At 37.7% G+C, this 17,908-nt stretch overlaps 1 protein-coding gene across 1 annotated transcript in view; it reads left to right on the top strand.

The window, feature by feature from the left end:
- Positions 1-17,908, top strand: part of LOC129451970 (plakophilin-4) — a 224,146-nt gene that overhangs the window by 183,058 nt on the left and 23,180 nt on the right. Inside the window, exons 16-22 of the mRNA XM_073854829.1 lie at positions 2,930-3,103; positions 3,205-3,355; positions 4,815-5,007; positions 5,115-5,199; positions 10,719-10,836; positions 12,997-13,128; positions 13,355-13,428. Of these exons, the coding sequence (XP_073710930.1) occupies positions 2,930-3,103; positions 3,205-3,355; positions 4,815-5,007; positions 5,115-5,199; positions 10,719-10,836; positions 12,997-13,128; positions 13,355-13,428 (927 nt within the window). The remainder of the gene's footprint in view (positions 1-2,929; positions 3,104-3,204; positions 3,356-4,814; positions 5,008-5,114; positions 5,200-10,718; positions 10,837-12,996; positions 13,129-13,354; positions 13,429-17,908) is intronic.

Raw genomic sequence — 17,908 nt, 5'->3', positions numbered from 1 at the left:
TTACATATGAAGTTTATATCAGTGCACAAACAGTGTATTTAAAGACATCTCCTCCGGACGGATTTTAAGATCCATGGCTCCTCTCGTCTCATCATCATCTGTTCGTTTCATCTCCTGCTCTTGCATGTGTTGCTGAGTCATCTCTCATATACAAAATAAAAACTCCTGGATGACAAACTGAAAGCTTTACGTTGGCATTTTTCTGTAAAATGGACACAAAAGAATAAAGCAGCACATGTGATGTTTTGTATAAAGGGTTTGTAAATACACATACAGTACACCGACATATAAAGTTTGCTACATTCATATAAGAGTTAAATTAATTTCCAAAATACCAGAAAGCATGGCTATGACTAATATAATAAAACCATGGTTACTTTTTCTAAGGGCTGACTTAAAAATTCAACAGAGATGACAATATAACACAAAAACACAATAAACACCCATGTAAGACACTTATGCAATGGTTATTTGTATTGTATTTTAAGTGTTTTGTATGCAAACGTTATGTAGCATGTTTTCTCACCGACTGTAGATACCATCGCTTCTTTAATACATGGACGATGAAATGATGATCCAACACACATCTTTAATTTCTCAGCACTGTTGCACTTTAAACACTTTGTTCTGTGCCCGAAACTTTATAAACTTCTCCCGAACCGGTAGCTGTGTGCGCCGGATCCTTAGCGTGGTGAGTTCGGCGTTGTAACGAGCCTTTGTTTTTTACATATGCAGATCATTTTCTACAGTCCGAAGTACAAACATAGCAGGCATCTTCCGTTAAACAGTAAATTACTGGTGATCCCGATTATTTTTAAAGTTTTAAATCTGCAGACAGATGAATGTGCATCTTGCCAGAGACTCAGATAAACTCCGCCTTTGACCTTTACCACTCCCCTAGCCCCGAGAAGCCCGCTCTGGCCCAAGGAATTTGGCGGGCCAGAAAAGCCGGGCCTTAAGCCCCAATGAAGCACCAGTGAAGGACGATCATGCCCCGGAAGTGACAATGCAAACGCCACAGGCCTCGGCAGGCACTGGCACGCCCGCTTGAAGCCCGATAGTCACGAGGTGAGATCTTGCATGGAGCACCAGTCTGAGGGAGATTGACAGTCATGTTTAGCTTCTTCCATTTTCTAATGATTGCTCCAACAGTGGACCTTTTTCCAGCCTTGTGGAGGTGTACAATTTTGTCTCTAGTTTCTTTGGACAGTTCTTTGGTCTTGGCCATGTTGGATTCTAACTGATTGTATGTGGTGGACAGGTTTAAGCAGCTAACTCAAACAGGTGCATCTAATTAAGGATAATAAATGGAGTGGAGGTGGAAATTTTAAAGGCAGACTAACAGGTCTTTGAGGGTCAGAATTCTAGCTGATAGACAGGTGTTCAAATACTTATATGCAGCTGTATCATACAAATAAATAGTTAAAAATAATCATACATTGTGATTTCTGGATTTTTTTTGGATTATGTCTCTCACAGTGGACGGGCACCTGCGGTGACGGTTTCGGACCCCTCCATGATTTCTAGGTGGAGGGCTTGCAAAGTGGCAGGGTGTTAAATACTTATTTTCCTCACTGTAAGAGGATAATGACAGGGTATTCACAATGTACTGTTTAAAAGGTCAGAGAGATGTTGGTTTTGCCGGTTGTTGATGAATACCAGCTGTGAAATATCACAACGCCCTTAAGCAGCCACTTCTCAGGAAAACAGTGAACAGTGTCCAGATGTGAAGTGAGCTAGGGTCCTTAGCAGTGCCCGAACCTGCATACACAATATACTAATTCACAACCTTGGGAGCTAGGGGACGAATTGAGACACAGGGACACTCTGAGGAAGGCTGGATGGTGCAGTGTTGTAGTCATTTTTTTATGTTTCTAATGTTAGCCATGTTTGAATAAAGGTTTTTGTATTTTGGAACCGGAAGAAGTGCCTTGAATCCTTATTTATTTAGCTTCAAGTTTGAACCCAACGAAAGAGCACCTTCTGGAACTCCTAAAGGGATAGTTCACCCAAAAATTAAAATTCTGTCATCATACTCACTCTCATGTTGTTACAAACCCTTTTTTGTTCTGATGAGCACAAAGAAAGATATTTTGAGGAATATTGGTAACCAAAACGTTTGTCGACCCCTATTTCTTCCATAGTATTCTTTTTTCCAACTATGGAAGTGAATTGAGTCCACAAACAGTTTGGTTACAAAAAAAATTCTAAAAATCTTCCTTTGTGTTAATCAGAACAAAGAAATTGATGTGGGTTTGTAACAACATAAGAGTAAGTAAATGATGACAAAATTTTCATTTTCGGGTGAACTATCCCTATAGACCGTTTCAGCAGTAACAACATAAACAAGCGGCTGTCGCAATCCGCACGTAACTTCCGGTAAATTCCGCTAATAATAAATAACAACAAAGTACTTTAAACGTAGTTTATTTATATAACAAGCAAAAAAAAAACACATAGATTACCTAGGAAACCAAAACATTTGTTATTTTAGACGAGGCATTTGTTCAAGAGATCAGTTTAGCAACTAGTCAGACCATTAAAAAAACGAAACCGGAAGTAAGGTTTGGATCCAGAAGTGTATCACATTTGTCCGATGAATCCGTCTATAAACGGAGGTCTTTCAGTAAGAAGCCCCCCAAGATTGTCTCCTGGATTAATAAATTCAAATGTGTTTGGCTTAAAATAACAAAGTCATATATAAGTAAAATATGAACTAATTTTAAATTTGAGGTCAAGTCATTTTAAAATGAATAGAGCAAATTAAGTCCTCTTTTACATCGAGTAAATGCATACAATCTGTTAATGAAATTTTTATGCTTGTTTTTTTCATTAATACATTGATATAGTTTATCTTATTTATTCTTAGTTATACATTAATATAAATTGACTCACTTCTTTGTTTGTGTGTGTGTTAAATCCATGTCAGTGGGATGGTGTTGGACCCATTCCTGGTTTTACAAACTCCCCTAAAGGTGCTGAAATGCTGTGGCACCCATCTGTAGTGAAGCCGTATCTCACCCTATTAGCCGAGAGCTCGAATCCAGCCACACTTGAAGGCTCTGCAGGGTCACTCCAGAACCTCTCCGCTGGAAACTGGAAGGTGTGAGATTGTTCCCTACAACCCGCAAAGGACCAGTTGTCTACAGTCTAACAAAAAAAAAAACATAATTTCATTAATCTGTGGTGCATGTGTGTCTGTAGTTTGCGGCATATATACGCGCATCAGTGCGTAAAGAGAAGGGTTTGCCAATACTGGTGGAGTTACTGCGCATGGACAATGACCGGGTGGTGTGTTCCATTGCCACTGCACTCAGAAACATGTCCCTGGATGTGAGAAATAAAGAACTGATTGGTGAGAGCACCACCACCAGTGTGCACACATGCAAATAACCCGTATTGACTGTGTTTACACATGACATTTGGAGTTTTACTGTTTAAAAATAGGCAAAATCCGAGTCCATGTGAGTCTTTTCAAGTTTTATTTATCATATCGTCGCTGCCTGATGAAACTCACGTATGTCCGAAACGGTTACTTTTCAGAAAGTGAAAAAAACACCGTATATCAAAAGCAGTTGAATGTAGCGTTGTCATACTTGGTACGGCATATTTACATGTAACCATATTCTTGCCAGTGTCATGATATAATCCACATTTGACCAAAATTGAGTTTAAATGGACATGCGTGCATATTTTACAGTAACTTTGATCGATACGCGTTCTTCCGATGATTAATTAGAATGGCCAAAGTCGCGTTTCGTATTGACAGATGAATACGCTCAGTTTATTAAATAGCCTACGTCTTGGTTAAATACGCTTAGTTTATTTAATATTAAGTATAAGTGTATTAAATGTCTCTTGCAAACCATTAAGGGACAATGAATCAATACACTGACATGGTAATGCTACACAACAGGGGCGTCAGTTTGTGTTGAAAAGTGGTGGGGACAGAAGATCAGATAAAAACATTACTGCAGGACGGGAAAAATATTGAATAACGCGCATCAAAAATGGGCATAGCGTAGGCCAGTCAACAACAAGAAAATACTCAGCATAAATTTATAAATCCCTGCAACACCAGCTCAACCGAACAGTGCCAGCACCATACCGTAGAAAACAGCAGCGCGTTTAATAAATGATTACAATGAATTTCATTACATATGTACAAGAAAACACACCATAAGCATACAACACAACATATGTGACACTAGACCACAAAACCAGTCTTAAGCATCGCTTGATTTTTCAGAACATTTTAACCAAATGCTTTCAAAAAGTGGTGGGGAAATCCCCAGCGTAAATATCACCAATGCTAGACAGATACTTTGTTTGCACAGTCCTACCGTAATTAAGTAACTCCTAGATGTTAGTCTGGCGTCCGGGGGAAACGTTTACCTCGAAGGAAAGTCATTGTCATGTTTAATCGGCTATATCCAGTGCTGAGGTTCGATGAAACTTTACGAGACCGGCGAGACGCTTCACAGGCGGAAGATATGCGGCGTGATTGACAGCTTTGACACCAAACGGGTACGTGAAAATCAGATGACATGATTTCACAAGTTTTCATTGGCTATTTAGGTATGTGACGCATACTGTATATGGAAATGAACCTGAACATTCAATCTGTCGAAAAATCTCAAAATCTGCAAAATGAACATACGTGAGTTTCATCGGACAGCGACGATATATACAGTAAAACACAGCCAGTAGGACAACTTCATACATATTAAAAGAAACAATTACACAGATATGAAGTAAATGTAGAAAGAAATATACTAATTTAATGTAACTGTAATGCAATTGCTGTATTTCAGGGAAATATGCCATGCGGGACCTAGTGAACCGGCTGCCTGGAGGAAACACCACACTGCTGTCTGATGATACAGTGGCAGCCATCTGCTGCACCTTACACGAGGTCACCAACAAAAACATGGAGAATGCCAAAGCTCTGGCAGACACCGGTGGGATAGAGAAACTTGTCAATATTACCAAGGGGAGAAGTGATAGGTGAGACCCAGCCATAAATCTGTATTAGTCAAACGCGCTTAATCATCTGTCTGAACTAATAAAGAAGACCACATGATAAATGTTTGGCATGTGTGTTTTGGTAACAGATACTCTGTAAAGGTGGTGAAGGCTGCTGCTCAAGTTCTGATTGGACTATGGCAGTACAAAGACCTCCGCACCATCTATAAGAAGGTGAGCAGCAGCACTGAATAATTACATCGGCTTCACATCAGTCTTTGGGTGTGTTTAGGATAAGGAGAACTTTATTATCTGTCAAGTGACAGAAATTTGTCTTTGACAAGACAGGCTCAAATAACATTTAAAACAGTAAAAACATATACAAGAACAAATAGACAGTAATCAGTTTCACTCTACAACAAAATACAAAAAATTGTTTTGGTCTATAAATAATCATTCAGTATAGTAATGGCCGTAGGAATAAAAGATTTTTTGTATATATTTTTTCTTGCAAGTGGGACCCTATAACGTCAAGCTGATGGTAATAACTGAAATGATTGATTAAGTGGATGTGTTGGGTCCTGTGTGATTTGTAGTGGCTATCCTCAACACTGACCGTGTGTAAAGTTCGTTAAGGGGGTTTGAGAGAAGCCTAATATCTTGCTGGCTTGATTTATTATACATGCAAGTTTTGTTTTATACTTAACGGTAAGACAATTATACCAGGCTGAAATATTAAAAGTTAGTAAGGATTCAATGAGTGATTGATAAACCCTGATTAAAATGTCCTTACTCACATTAAAATCTCTGAGTTTCCTCAGCAGTTGTAGACGCTGCTTGGCTTTTTTATACACAGTGTCTACATGCTGTGAGAAGGACATAGATGTATCAATCTCTGTTCCAAGGTATTAAAAAACATTAACTTGTTCAACTGGCTTGCCATTGATACTGAGTGGTTGAAACATGTGCTGTGTACTCTTAATTTCCCTACTCTGATAGCACAGCTCCTTGGTTTTATCAATATTAAGGTCTAAAGAGATGTTTTGGAATGTTGTGTATATGTACAGTATTAAAAGCAGATGAAAAGTTAGGGCTGCACGATTCGGAGAAAAAATCTTGCTATTCGCGATTTAAAGTGCGATTCATTAGTATATAATAAAAAAGCTACATCCAGGTTTGTTGTGGTGGTTTTAATAGTACCAAAGAAAGATGTTGTGCTAGTGTTTATTTAAAACCTCTTAAGCATTTTACCAAGTTGTCTGCAGGACTTTGCTCTTCTGCAGACAAACTTTTTTTAATCTAAGAACATTAAAATACAATTTAACAAAAATTTATTGAAAGTTTTATTTAAAATAACATATAGGCCAATGTATTTTGGCTGTCACTACAACAATGCTTCTGACAAGCAAATGTTTAGTTTTTTCTTTTAATCATAAGACTATACTCATCTTGTTTTACTTTTCAGGCATCTGTAATAAATGTAAATATATTAGTTATTAAAATCTATGATTTAACATAAGCAAAAGATACAAATAAAACACTGCACAGTCCTCACTGTAGGATTTTAAATGTGGAGCTGCAGAAGCTTGTTCAGTTAAGAGTAAGGAGTGATTTAAATTTTTGGTGTGTAATAAACATTTCTGACACAGAAAGCACCAGGTTACTGTCACTTTAAGACACAAGACAGCTTTAAAACTGCTCTGCTTCAATATACTGATAAACATCCAGCTGTTTATGTTCACTTAGACAAGAAAGAAAACTTAAGTTTAGTGATCACGCATGTGCTGACTGCTCTCTGTGTTTGCACGCTTCATGAACCCTCGTGCCTGTAAATATTCAAAGCGGTGCAGATGTGCGCGTGCAAGAAAGTATAATGTACCTCTTTCGTCTGCTGTGTTCCGGGCTTTAATGAAACCTGCTTATAGTCTGATGAGGCGCTTGTCATTGTTTGCGATGCATGACGAGAAACGGACCTATACACACCTTTCTTTAAGTCCAACATTACACAAAAGGGAAATGTTTTCGCGCATTTCTGTCCTTTCATTTGCCGGTTAATGAGTTATAATGGGTTTTTAAAATGACTGAATCCAAAATCTGCCAACTTCATGACATTCCGCGTTGTGCAGTTAATTCCACTTGTATGCATTTTGCGATTCTTCCCGTGTTTTCCGCATCGCGGAAATCATATGGCCGTACACTTTGTTGAGGAGTTGAACTGCTGCTCGCTCATGTTTTCCAAATGGTGTTATCTGACATGTAGCCAGCTCAGTGTTAATGCACTCTATTGGTTTAAACTGCATCAAACGTAAAATGCGCATGAAGCGAACTGTCAAAAACTGCGTACTAGATGAATGTTATATTTGATAGTTTTGAATCGAAATAATCGCAGCTCTTGCTATTCGAAAATTGCATCCATTCACATCGCGATTTCGGTTTAAAAATGATTAATCGTGCAGCCCTATGAAAAGTCCATAAATAAAATCCTTGTGTGGGTATGTGATGAGTCCAGCTGTTTTGTTACAGTGTCCAAGAGAGTTAAAGTTGCATCCTCCACTCCACGTTTAGCTTTGTAAGCAAACTGGAGTAGGTCTAGTCTTCCTGACACATAGATGGAAAGGTGGTTACCTACCACTTGTTTCAGACATTTACATAGCAGCAATGTCAGGGCAACTGGGCTAAAATCCTTGGGGTCTTTGGCATATGTCTATTTAGGAATCGCGATGATAGTTGACTCTTTCCACTGGTGAGGAACACAGCTTGAATCCAAAAGGCCCTGAAAGAGCTTGGTGAAAACCCCACTTAACTGGGTGGAGCAACCTTTAAGCACTTTACCTCTGAGCCTGTCAGGGCCAGGGGCTTTGTGTGGGTTCACTCGCCTCAGAATAGATGCTACTATTTGCTCCTCAATGATGATAGTCTGGTGGGATAGGTTGAGACTAGGTGGATTCCAGCTGGCTGATGTACTCCCTTTATCAAAGCTACTGAAGAAGTGGTTTAACTGCTCTGCAAAGGAGGCAGGGTCTTGACAGTTAATCGCTACAGGTTTAGATGTTCTCCCCATTATGGTGTTTAACCCCTGCCATGCCTCCCTCGCATTCCCAGCGGTTAGTTTCTGTTCCACTTTTTCCTTGAAGTGAAGTTTTGCCATCTTAGCCTTCCTTTTTAAATTCTTTCTGTAACTCCCGCACTGAGAGTGTATCACCTTCTAAAAAGCCTTCTTTTTTAAACTAGACAGGCTTTCATGTCCTTGGTGACCCACAACTTATTATTTGGATGTATTATTATTTGTTTAGTTGGCGTTACAACATCCTCACAGAATAAGATGTAAGAAGTTATTACGTCAGTCAGTAGATTAAAATCATTCCCGCAATCCTCAAAAAACAAACCAGAAAGTCAGTCAACAAAACATCTTTTTAGTGTTTCTGAAGTCTCTTCGTTCCACACATTGATTATTTTTTTCAATGGTACTTCCCTCTTGAGTTTTGATCTGTACTTTGGCAACAACAGAATAACCTTATGGTCAGAACGACCAATAGGAGGACGGGATTTTGATATGTATCCATTCGAAACATTGCCATAGCACAAATCCAGTCTATTATGCATTCTAGTGGGGACTGTAACATATTGCTCTAGATTAGGTAAATGCGTGGTAACATCACACTTGTTAAAACCCCCCAGCAAAAATACAGGTTGTTCACCAACTTGATTGACAGCCCTATTGTAACTGTCTGCTATATGTTCAGCAGCAAGGGTAAAATCAGGTCCTGGTACATATACTAAAATCACCGTAATCTGTGAGAATTCTCGGGGTAAATATGAAGGTCTAAAGGACACAGTCATTATTTCAAAGTGCTTGCAACACTCAGTCTCACTCACTGTAAAGTTATTAGCCCACTTGTTTTTGACAGCTATGCAGAGCCCACCACCAATCGACTTCCGTGTTTTCCGTACATCCCTGTCAAAGCGTATGATGTTTAAGCCATCCAAATCAAAATCCACGTGAAAGCCATGTTTCTGTAAGGCAGAACAAACTTGTTTGACTGTAGTCCGAGTCCGATCTCAAAAGTGTAGACAGCTCGTCAGCCTTGTTCCGCAATGATCGTACGTTTGACAAGGTCATTGCAGGTAGCGGTAATCTGCTTCCTCTTCTCCTCAATCTGTTACGAATACCTCCTCTAGACCCTCGCTTCCTCCGTATTTGCCTCCATTTACTGCCACGTATTAACTACAAAGGAATCTGTGTTGTAGAGAGGGATAATTGCGATGGCTCCAAGTTAAGCCGACTCAGCTCCAGCAGCTGAGTCCGTGTGTAAGCGAGCCTGCCTGGGTTAGCGTTAAACGGAACATCAGGTCCCAAAAAAAGTCAATTTACGCAATAAAAACTCACAATCGCGAGCCAGATGCACACTAATTGTAAGACTGTTATTGTTGACATTTCTTTAAACGTTAAAACACACTATAAACACAGCGCAACGTGTAAAACAAACAAACAAACAAAGAGCCTGACCGTGTCGAGAGTCGCTTTGTCGCACAGCGCCCCGCTGTTGTTATACTGTATATCAGGGCTAGTCAACTGCCGGCCCGCGGGCCAAGTGCGGCCTGCCAATCATCTTTTTCCAGCCCGCCGGTCACCTTTGGCCGTTTCTCAATCAGAAGGCTGCAGCCTCCGGAGGTCGCATATGCAGACTGCATTCGTCATCAAGTTTAAGTTAACTGAGCATTACATTCACAAATCATAAGTATATTACAACAATTTACGATTAACTAAGAATAATAGTCAACTTTATAATTGTTAAAATTCTGAAATTAGACTTAATGACGTATGCAGCCTGGAAATGCGACCTCCGGAGGCTGCAGCCTTATTGAGAAACGACCATAGTCTGATTTAAATTCAGCGTGGTTACTTTTACCTTACCACTGTACAAGACAACACAGAAAGGGGCTGTGTGGGGTGCCAACCATTTGCGGGTGTGTAATTATCTGATCCAATTCGAGCTTTGGATGCATTCAAGAAAATAAACTTATGCGACTACACCGCATGTGACACGGCAACCGTCCGGAAGTGATGTATTTCAGTGTGTTCCAATCAAAACTGTGTGCAAAGTTAAAATTATTAATTATTTTTTGTTTAACTTTATCAGTAACACTTGAATACTTTAATTACTAATAAGTAAATTATTAACTATACATATATTCTCTCCCATGACAAATTTACTATTAAACTACGTTTTCGTTACGATTGCCACTAGGGGGCGAACTCCCGACAGTTATATCTGTATGTAATGTACAATGGAAAGGCTGTTTAGCCTATGTATCTATAAAATATTAAAAAAGAAAACATGTAGTGCAATTTTAGTCATTAGGAGAAGACTGGCTATATGTTGTGAATACTTGACATGTAACAATTAATGAAAGTTAATCAGTTATAAACAAAATGTTTAGGAGTGTTGATCTTTTACATTTTTATTATTAACATTTGGCTCTTACATGCTAAACTGCAATTGTTTTTAAATATTCATAAAGAAAATATGAGTTTTCAGTAATTAAAAGGCTTTTAATTTTTTTTTTTTGGAAAATGCATGTTTTTAATGTTTTTTTTTTTTCAAATATACTACAACAAAAGTAACAAAAATGACAACAACACACACACATATATGGTAAAAGTAAAAAATATATCAAAACTAAAAATAGGGGTCAAAAAGTAGTTGAAGACCCCTGCTGTATATTATGCTGTTTTTCATCTGTTTGTGCAGGATGGCTGGAATCAGAATCACTTCCTAACTCCCATGACGACTTTGGAACGAGAGAACTTCAAGTCACAACCAACAAAACCATTAAACACACAACAGATGTCATCTGTGCATCACACAGGTGAGATTCAGCCGACACACTAATTCATGTACATATACATCATTGTTGTGAATCATGTCATAACAATGACGTAAACATTGTTGAAAAATTCATGTAAAGAGCATGTGATCATAATAATGATAACTGTATTACTTAGATTAGGGCTACATTTAGATTAATGCGTTTTTGATTTAAAACACATTAATTTTGCTACGCTTATGCTTTTATCCAGTGTGCTCCAGAGTTTTCATCCTTGTAAACGGAGACTTTCGTAAACGCTGCAGACCCTGTTTAGTTACCAGGTTGCGCTGCAGTGTAAACCGACCTTACCAAAGATTTATGTAACCCAGTGCTTCTCAAATAGTGGAGCAGGACCCCCAGGGAGGGCTCGAAGCGACACCAGGGGGGGCGGGCGAGACCCCGGGGAAAATACTTTTTCAGGAAGTGATTTTTTTTTGCACCGTCACCCCAATCACACTGATAAGCCGGTTTTTATTATTATTTATTGATTATATTTAATTTATTTTTTCAGTATCAAATGGTCAAAAAATATTATACTTTAAATAAGGATTATTTTTTTTATTTCAGGCAAATTTATGCATTTTAAGTCTTTTCTGTTACAGACTAAAAACAATGTTAATAAAGTTATTTTTTGTTGTAAGTTGATCAATATATTTTTTGTGTGTTTTCTTTTTGTGTTTTCTCAATGTTAATAAGGATACAATGTTTTGCAGATGTGTAATTTTATAGACAAATTATACTATTTATAGTTGCGGCGGACAGTTGGGGGGGGCGTGAAATGTTTACTTCTTCCTAGGGGGGGGCGTGACAGAAAATAATTGAGAAGCACTGATGTAAACGAATGAGTGCCCACATGTTCTCCCTTATCAGGTGTTATGATCCTTCCTTGATTCGTTAAGTCCTTATTATATGAACATCATTCTACCGAAAGATGACAATGACTAGCCGCAACGACAATAACATGGAGATTGAGCTGCAGGTTTTGCCAGAGTTTCAGTTTTTCAAATGCTTTTTTTAAGCATATTACATGTTTATTAATGACACAAACATCCAGAACGAGGGTATAGCTGGTTTCATCGGACGCACGCGCGTCTTTTGCAGTTACACTTTTGGACAGAACTTAACTTCCAGTCTCTGTTTGCTTAATGGTATGACTAGTTGCTAACCGAAACATTGAAATTACCTCGTCGAAAATAACAAATGTTTTAATTTCCTTGAGATGAGGGAAGACGGCGATCATGGATCACCGCTATGTGAAGGGAGGTTTGGCAGCCGATCTGTAGTTAACATTGTATACATTATATAGTACACATTTTACACAGTAATGTTAGCTCAGTTTAGTTTTTGATACACTTTAACTATGACTTGAAATAAGGTAATCTATTTGTTTATTTATTTTGATTGTTATCAGAAATAAACTACTGTAAAAGGACTCTGTTGTTATTGATTCTTTGTGGAAGATTTCCAGAAGTTACGAAAGCCATTTGTTCGTCTTTAACTACTACGATAAATATTTTCGCCACTAATGAGAAAATATAATTTGACAGCCGCCTTTAACGTGACAGCACATAATTTTTAAAGTGAAAGTAAATTTAATCTGTTAAATGGAGATTTGCAACTGAGGTTTGCCCAAAATAGTACACTTGGTGCCACCAGCTATTGCCACAGATTATAAATGCTATTGGATTCTGCCAACAATGCTGTATTTCTGAATGGCCTGAGGCTGGGATTAAGCAGATTTGAGACAAAATAATTTAATAAATGTATAGTCAGCATTTAGGGTTTTTGCATCTGAACTCATCATTGGTTTCTTCTGTTTTTTTAATTGAGTGTTTCCTAATTAATGTACTTGGACTAGCTTATTGCTTTATATTACCGGTTTTTTTGTTTTGTTTTTTGAAAAATACTGTGGAAAAGAAACAAAGAAAAAAAAACAGTGACCAAAAGATAAAAGAAGATTGAAATATTAAGTTGAATTGGGAGTTGCAGCAGTGAAGATCAATTCTAAAAAGAAAGAAATATGCTTTCTCTGTAAATATGACTGTATATATACTGTATACAAACTCTGTATATATGACTCATTTTGAGTTTGCATTAGCTCAATTTTAAATAAATTTGTTTATGTGGATTCTAATGAACTCAGATGTTTTTAATCTTTAGTGGGCAGCACCGCATCATCTCCATCCATGCTGGGCATTAAAGAAAGACACTCAAATAATCAAACCAAAAAATCTACTAAGCAGTTTAATAATTGCCAAGCAGAAAACAGCATCAATAAAAACACATACACAGGTAAGAGGGCGTTCTGTTATACATCAGGGCACAATTCACTGTATAAAGCGTAACTAATAATTTTAATTTAATTGTAAATTGTATCTTTCTGTATCTACAATTGAAATCATACTTTAAACTTGGTTTAATCTAGTTCCACAGTTTATAAAACTTCATAATGTTTGCTCTTAGCCTAATAAGGAAGCTGCGTTACATAAATCCATCTAACTCACTGTTGATTTTTAAGGTTTTGCAAAGCCATCTCAGTTATACATGGGGCCGTACACTTCCCTTAGCAGAGAGGACTCAAGGCGTGGTCAGGTAAGACAGCTTTAAACATGACACAATTCATCAATTCATAAAGTAAATGCATTATAATATTAAAGGCACAATGTGTATGTTTCTTGTAATAAAATACCCAAAAAACGACTAGCGCATTGTCTCGTAATGTCTACTTATATCAGCCAAAATGTTTTGAAACTAGAAAATTTGCATGTGCATTGAAGACTCCCATTAGCCACTTTGCGAGCCAGGGCTTCAAACAGGCCTCACGGAGCCAATAGCCTCCGACCAGCAGCAGGACAATAGTGCGGCAGTGCTTCCGTAAACCCCGCCCTTAATACGCCTAACTGAATCTAACATCACACAATCCTGCCCTTTTCACAGTAAGGAGGAAGTCAGTTTAAGCTGACAGGAGGCAGGTGTTAGATTGCATCATCATACAACAAACATAATGGAAAGAACCGAGGCGAATGTTTGCATGGTGAAAGCCAAAATGAGAAAATGGAGATGTTTGCTCCATCTGCGGTGTTACCCTTGAAGTTTATGTTGGCTGCACACTAACGAATCTTACAACGAGACCAGAGGTGGAAAGTAACGAATTACATTTACTCACGTTACTGTAATTGAGTAGTTTTTTTTGTGTACTTTTACTTTTTTGAGTAGTTTTTAAAATCTGTACTTTTACTTTTACTTAAGTATGTTTTATTTAAAGTATTGTACTTCGCTACATTTTAAATCATATCCGTTACTGAGTAAAAAAATATTTAAAAAAGCAAGGTGATAAAGACGCACAACGGATGATTGATGGGCGGGGGGAACGGGCAAAAGAACCATGGAGACGGACGAGACAGGCGCGCGCTAATGCAGACCCGCCTCAGTTCAAATCTTATGAAAGAAACCACTGGTCATATTTAAGCGACCACTTTCCACTGACGGGAAGTGAGTGTTTCATTCCTATGAAAGGTAGGATTCATGCTCTCGAGTACGAAATTGCAGACCGGGTTTTACCGCTCATTTGCACGGCGCGTTTTTAATACAATGCGCATTATCTTCCGCAGTCTAGCAGCTTCGCGTCAAGTCAAACACAACTTCAGAACGTCCTTGAGAATGCCCAGGTCATTAGACATTGCAGAGAGAGAGAGAGAGAGAGAGAGAGAGAGAGAGAGAGAGAGAATTTTGAATTTTAAAATGCCTTTTATTTACAGTGGCTCACATAACTTTTACTTTACCACATGACAAAAGTGCACAAGTGCAAAAGGTAACAATTCCTACACATCAACAAAACAAATTAATTAACCCATATTTGTAAAAAACAACTCCTCTTCAACCACAGAACACAAAACATTATTATAGCACCAAATCATTTCAAAACTTAAAAGATCATTTGTAGACTTATAAAAACAGAAATCAATCAAAACACGTGACTTAACCAGATTAAAAAACATGAACACCACATCATCCCCCGACATTCTTTCAACTCTGTTTTTTCTGCTTAAATAAATAGCCAGTTTTGCCTGACCCAAGACAAAATTTAAAAGTTGACAGGTGTACTTTCTGCTTCTGGCAAACTTAAAACCAAAAATAAAAAGTGACATAGAAAAACATTCATTACAATAACGGAAAACATTTTCCAGCAGAATAAATAAGAGTCGCAGTCTGTAACAGTTCATAATAGCATGAAAAATGGTCTCTCTTTGCAGACAAAAAGGACATGTCTCAGTAACATCAGGATTAAGCACAGAGATAAAAGCATTAACAGCAATTGCACAATGAATCAACTTCCATTGCAAATCTCCTGCTTTTTTAGACAACGGTGGCTTGTATAATGATCTCCATTCAGGTTTTACCTCGTCTACAATACCCAAAACCTTACGCCATGGTGTATTAACCCTGTTACCCAAAACTTTTTTATTAAAAGCTTTTACACATTTTTTATAAAAATCTTTACCAGTGGCTGTACATAAAACCAAAACCAATGACTTTCCATCATTGAGAAAAGGGCCACTATATCCATCCAGCTTTGGTGATATAGTAAGGCTGGGAAAATCGTCCATTACATAGTCACCACTGACATATCCAGCATTGTTTGACAATAGCAACATTTCTTCAGTGTTCATCATAGATTTCCATTTCATAAGCATTTGCTCAACAGTTCGTAGTGATTTTATTCTCAAACAGGAGGCTACTTCTTGCGATTTATCAAAATCTATTCCAGCTTTTTGAATAAGATGTCCAAATGTTATCATATGTGACTTCCGCAAAGTCTCCCCAAGTCCAAGAAAAGAAGAACAGTCAATTGTTAAATCGAAACGTGCTCCGTTGATTAGAGGCTCCTCCAAGAGCCAATACAGAGATGATGACATTTCAGCTCTCTGTAAGTCGAAGAGACTCAAAACCTTAAAAAGGTTGCGGTAAAAAATAGGTCGTCCATTCAGTATTAATTTGCTGGGATCCATGAAAAACAAACCTTTATCCAATCTCAGTCTTTCAACTTCATTAAAAATAGAACATGCAACAGCCCACCATCCTTTAGCTGCAGAACCATATAAAAAACGTTGCACAAATTGTAATCGAAAAGCAGCAATCCTGCTCTTCAAATGTATCAGTCCATGACCACCTTCTTCTTTTGGTAAAAACAGAACACTTTGAGGGACCCAATGTAGTTTGTACCAAAAAAAATTAACTAAAATCTCTTGAATTTTATCCACCGTTTTAACTGGGGGGTCTAAGACTGCCAACCTGTGCCAGAGACAAGATGCCACTAAATTATTCACAATTAGCGTCTTCCCTTTAAATGATAACTTTGGCGTTAACCATCTCCATTTATCAAGTTTATTTTAAATTTTTTCCTCAATCCCTTCCCAATTTTTCTGGCTGTATATTTCATCTCCTAAAAACACTCCTAAATATTTAAAACCTTCTTTCCCCCACCTTAAACCATCAGGAAGGTTTGGTATGTTTTTTACCCAATCTCCAATTAAAATGGCTTCACTCTTACTCCAGTTCACTTTCGCAGAAGATAAAACTTTAAAATCATCTAAAATTTTCATTAAAACATTTACATCATTTTGCCCTTTAACTAACACCACAACATCGTCAGCATAGGCAGATACTGAAATATTGGCATTACAAGCATGTAAATTCAATCCACAGATATTATCCCTCAATTTTTGCAACAGGGGTTCTATGGCTAGGCTATACAACATACCAGACAGGGAACAACCCTGTCTGACACCCCTGCGAACCTTGAAAGGAGAACACAAGCCACCGTTTATCTTAAGTACACTCTCAACGTCACCATATAAAACCTTCACTTTTTTAATAAAATCTTGTGATATCCCAAAAGCCTCCAAGGTTTTCCACAAATAAGAATGTTCAACTCGGTCAAACGCTTTCTCTTGATCCAATGAAATGAGACCAATATTCAAGTTCAGTAACTTAGAGACTTCAAAAATGTCTCTAATAAGTGTGATGTTGTCAAAGATGGATCTCTTTGGAACACAATATGTCTGGTCAGAATGCACTACCTGATCTATAACTTTAGCCAACCTATTTGCTAAAGCTTTTGATAGCAGCTTATAGTCGGAGCACAAAAGTGAAACCGTGCGCCAATTTTTAATCTCCAACAGGTCTCCTTTTTTGGGGAGAAGAGTAATAATCGCCCTACGGCTACTAACAGGTAGACAGCCTGAGCTTAAACTATCATTAATTACCTCCAAGAGATCATCTCCTATATCAGACCAAAAAAACTTAAAGAATTCTATGGGAAGGCCGTCAATGCCCGGCACTCTTCCAACATTCATACCTTGAAGGGCAGTGTGTAATTCCTCCAACTTCAATTTACCTGAGAGCTCTGTATTGGCGCTCTCTGGCATTTGCGGGAGATTTTTAAAAAACACACTTTCAGAGTCACATTCGGAGTCTAATTCAGTCTTATACAAGTCTGTATAAAAATCACAGGCCCTAGCTCGTATATCTTTATGACAAGATAAAATCGCACCTTTCTCGGAGCGTAAAGCATGTAAAAAACGTTTTTGTCCATTTTTCTTTTCCAAGTTGAAAAAGTATTTGGATGGTGTATCCATGTACTCCATGTTTAAAAACCGAGAACGAACCAGAGCTCCTTTTGTTTTTAAATTTAAAAATTCTTCAAGTTGTGCTTTTTTATTTAAAATCAATTCTGTGCAATTTTGCATATTTGTGGTGTTTGCTATATTCTGTAAATTTAAAATTTCAGCCTCCAACAATTCCATTGATTTATTTAGTTCACTGGTGACGTTTTGAGGGTACTGCTGACACAATTGTTTTATCTGGATCTTGCCAAAATCCCACCATTGCTGTATGTTTTGAAACGAAGCTTTACAATTTTTAAAATCTTTCCAAAAAAAACTAAAAACATCTTTAAAATCCTTATTACACAACAAATTTGTATTAAAATGCCAGTAAACACTTTGTGGTTTAATCTGATTCAAAAAGAAAGAAACTAAAACCATATGGTGATCAGAAAAACACACAGGTA

The sequence above is a fragment of the Misgurnus anguillicaudatus genome, chromosome 17, assembly GCF_027580225.2.
Source record: "Misgurnus anguillicaudatus chromosome 17, ASM2758022v2, whole genome shotgun sequence".
Taxonomy (NCBI): Eukaryota; Metazoa; Chordata; class Actinopteri; order Cypriniformes; family Cobitidae; genus Misgurnus; species Misgurnus anguillicaudatus.
Note: the sequence above shows the minus strand (reverse complement) of the source record. Positions and strands in the feature narration are given on the sequence as shown.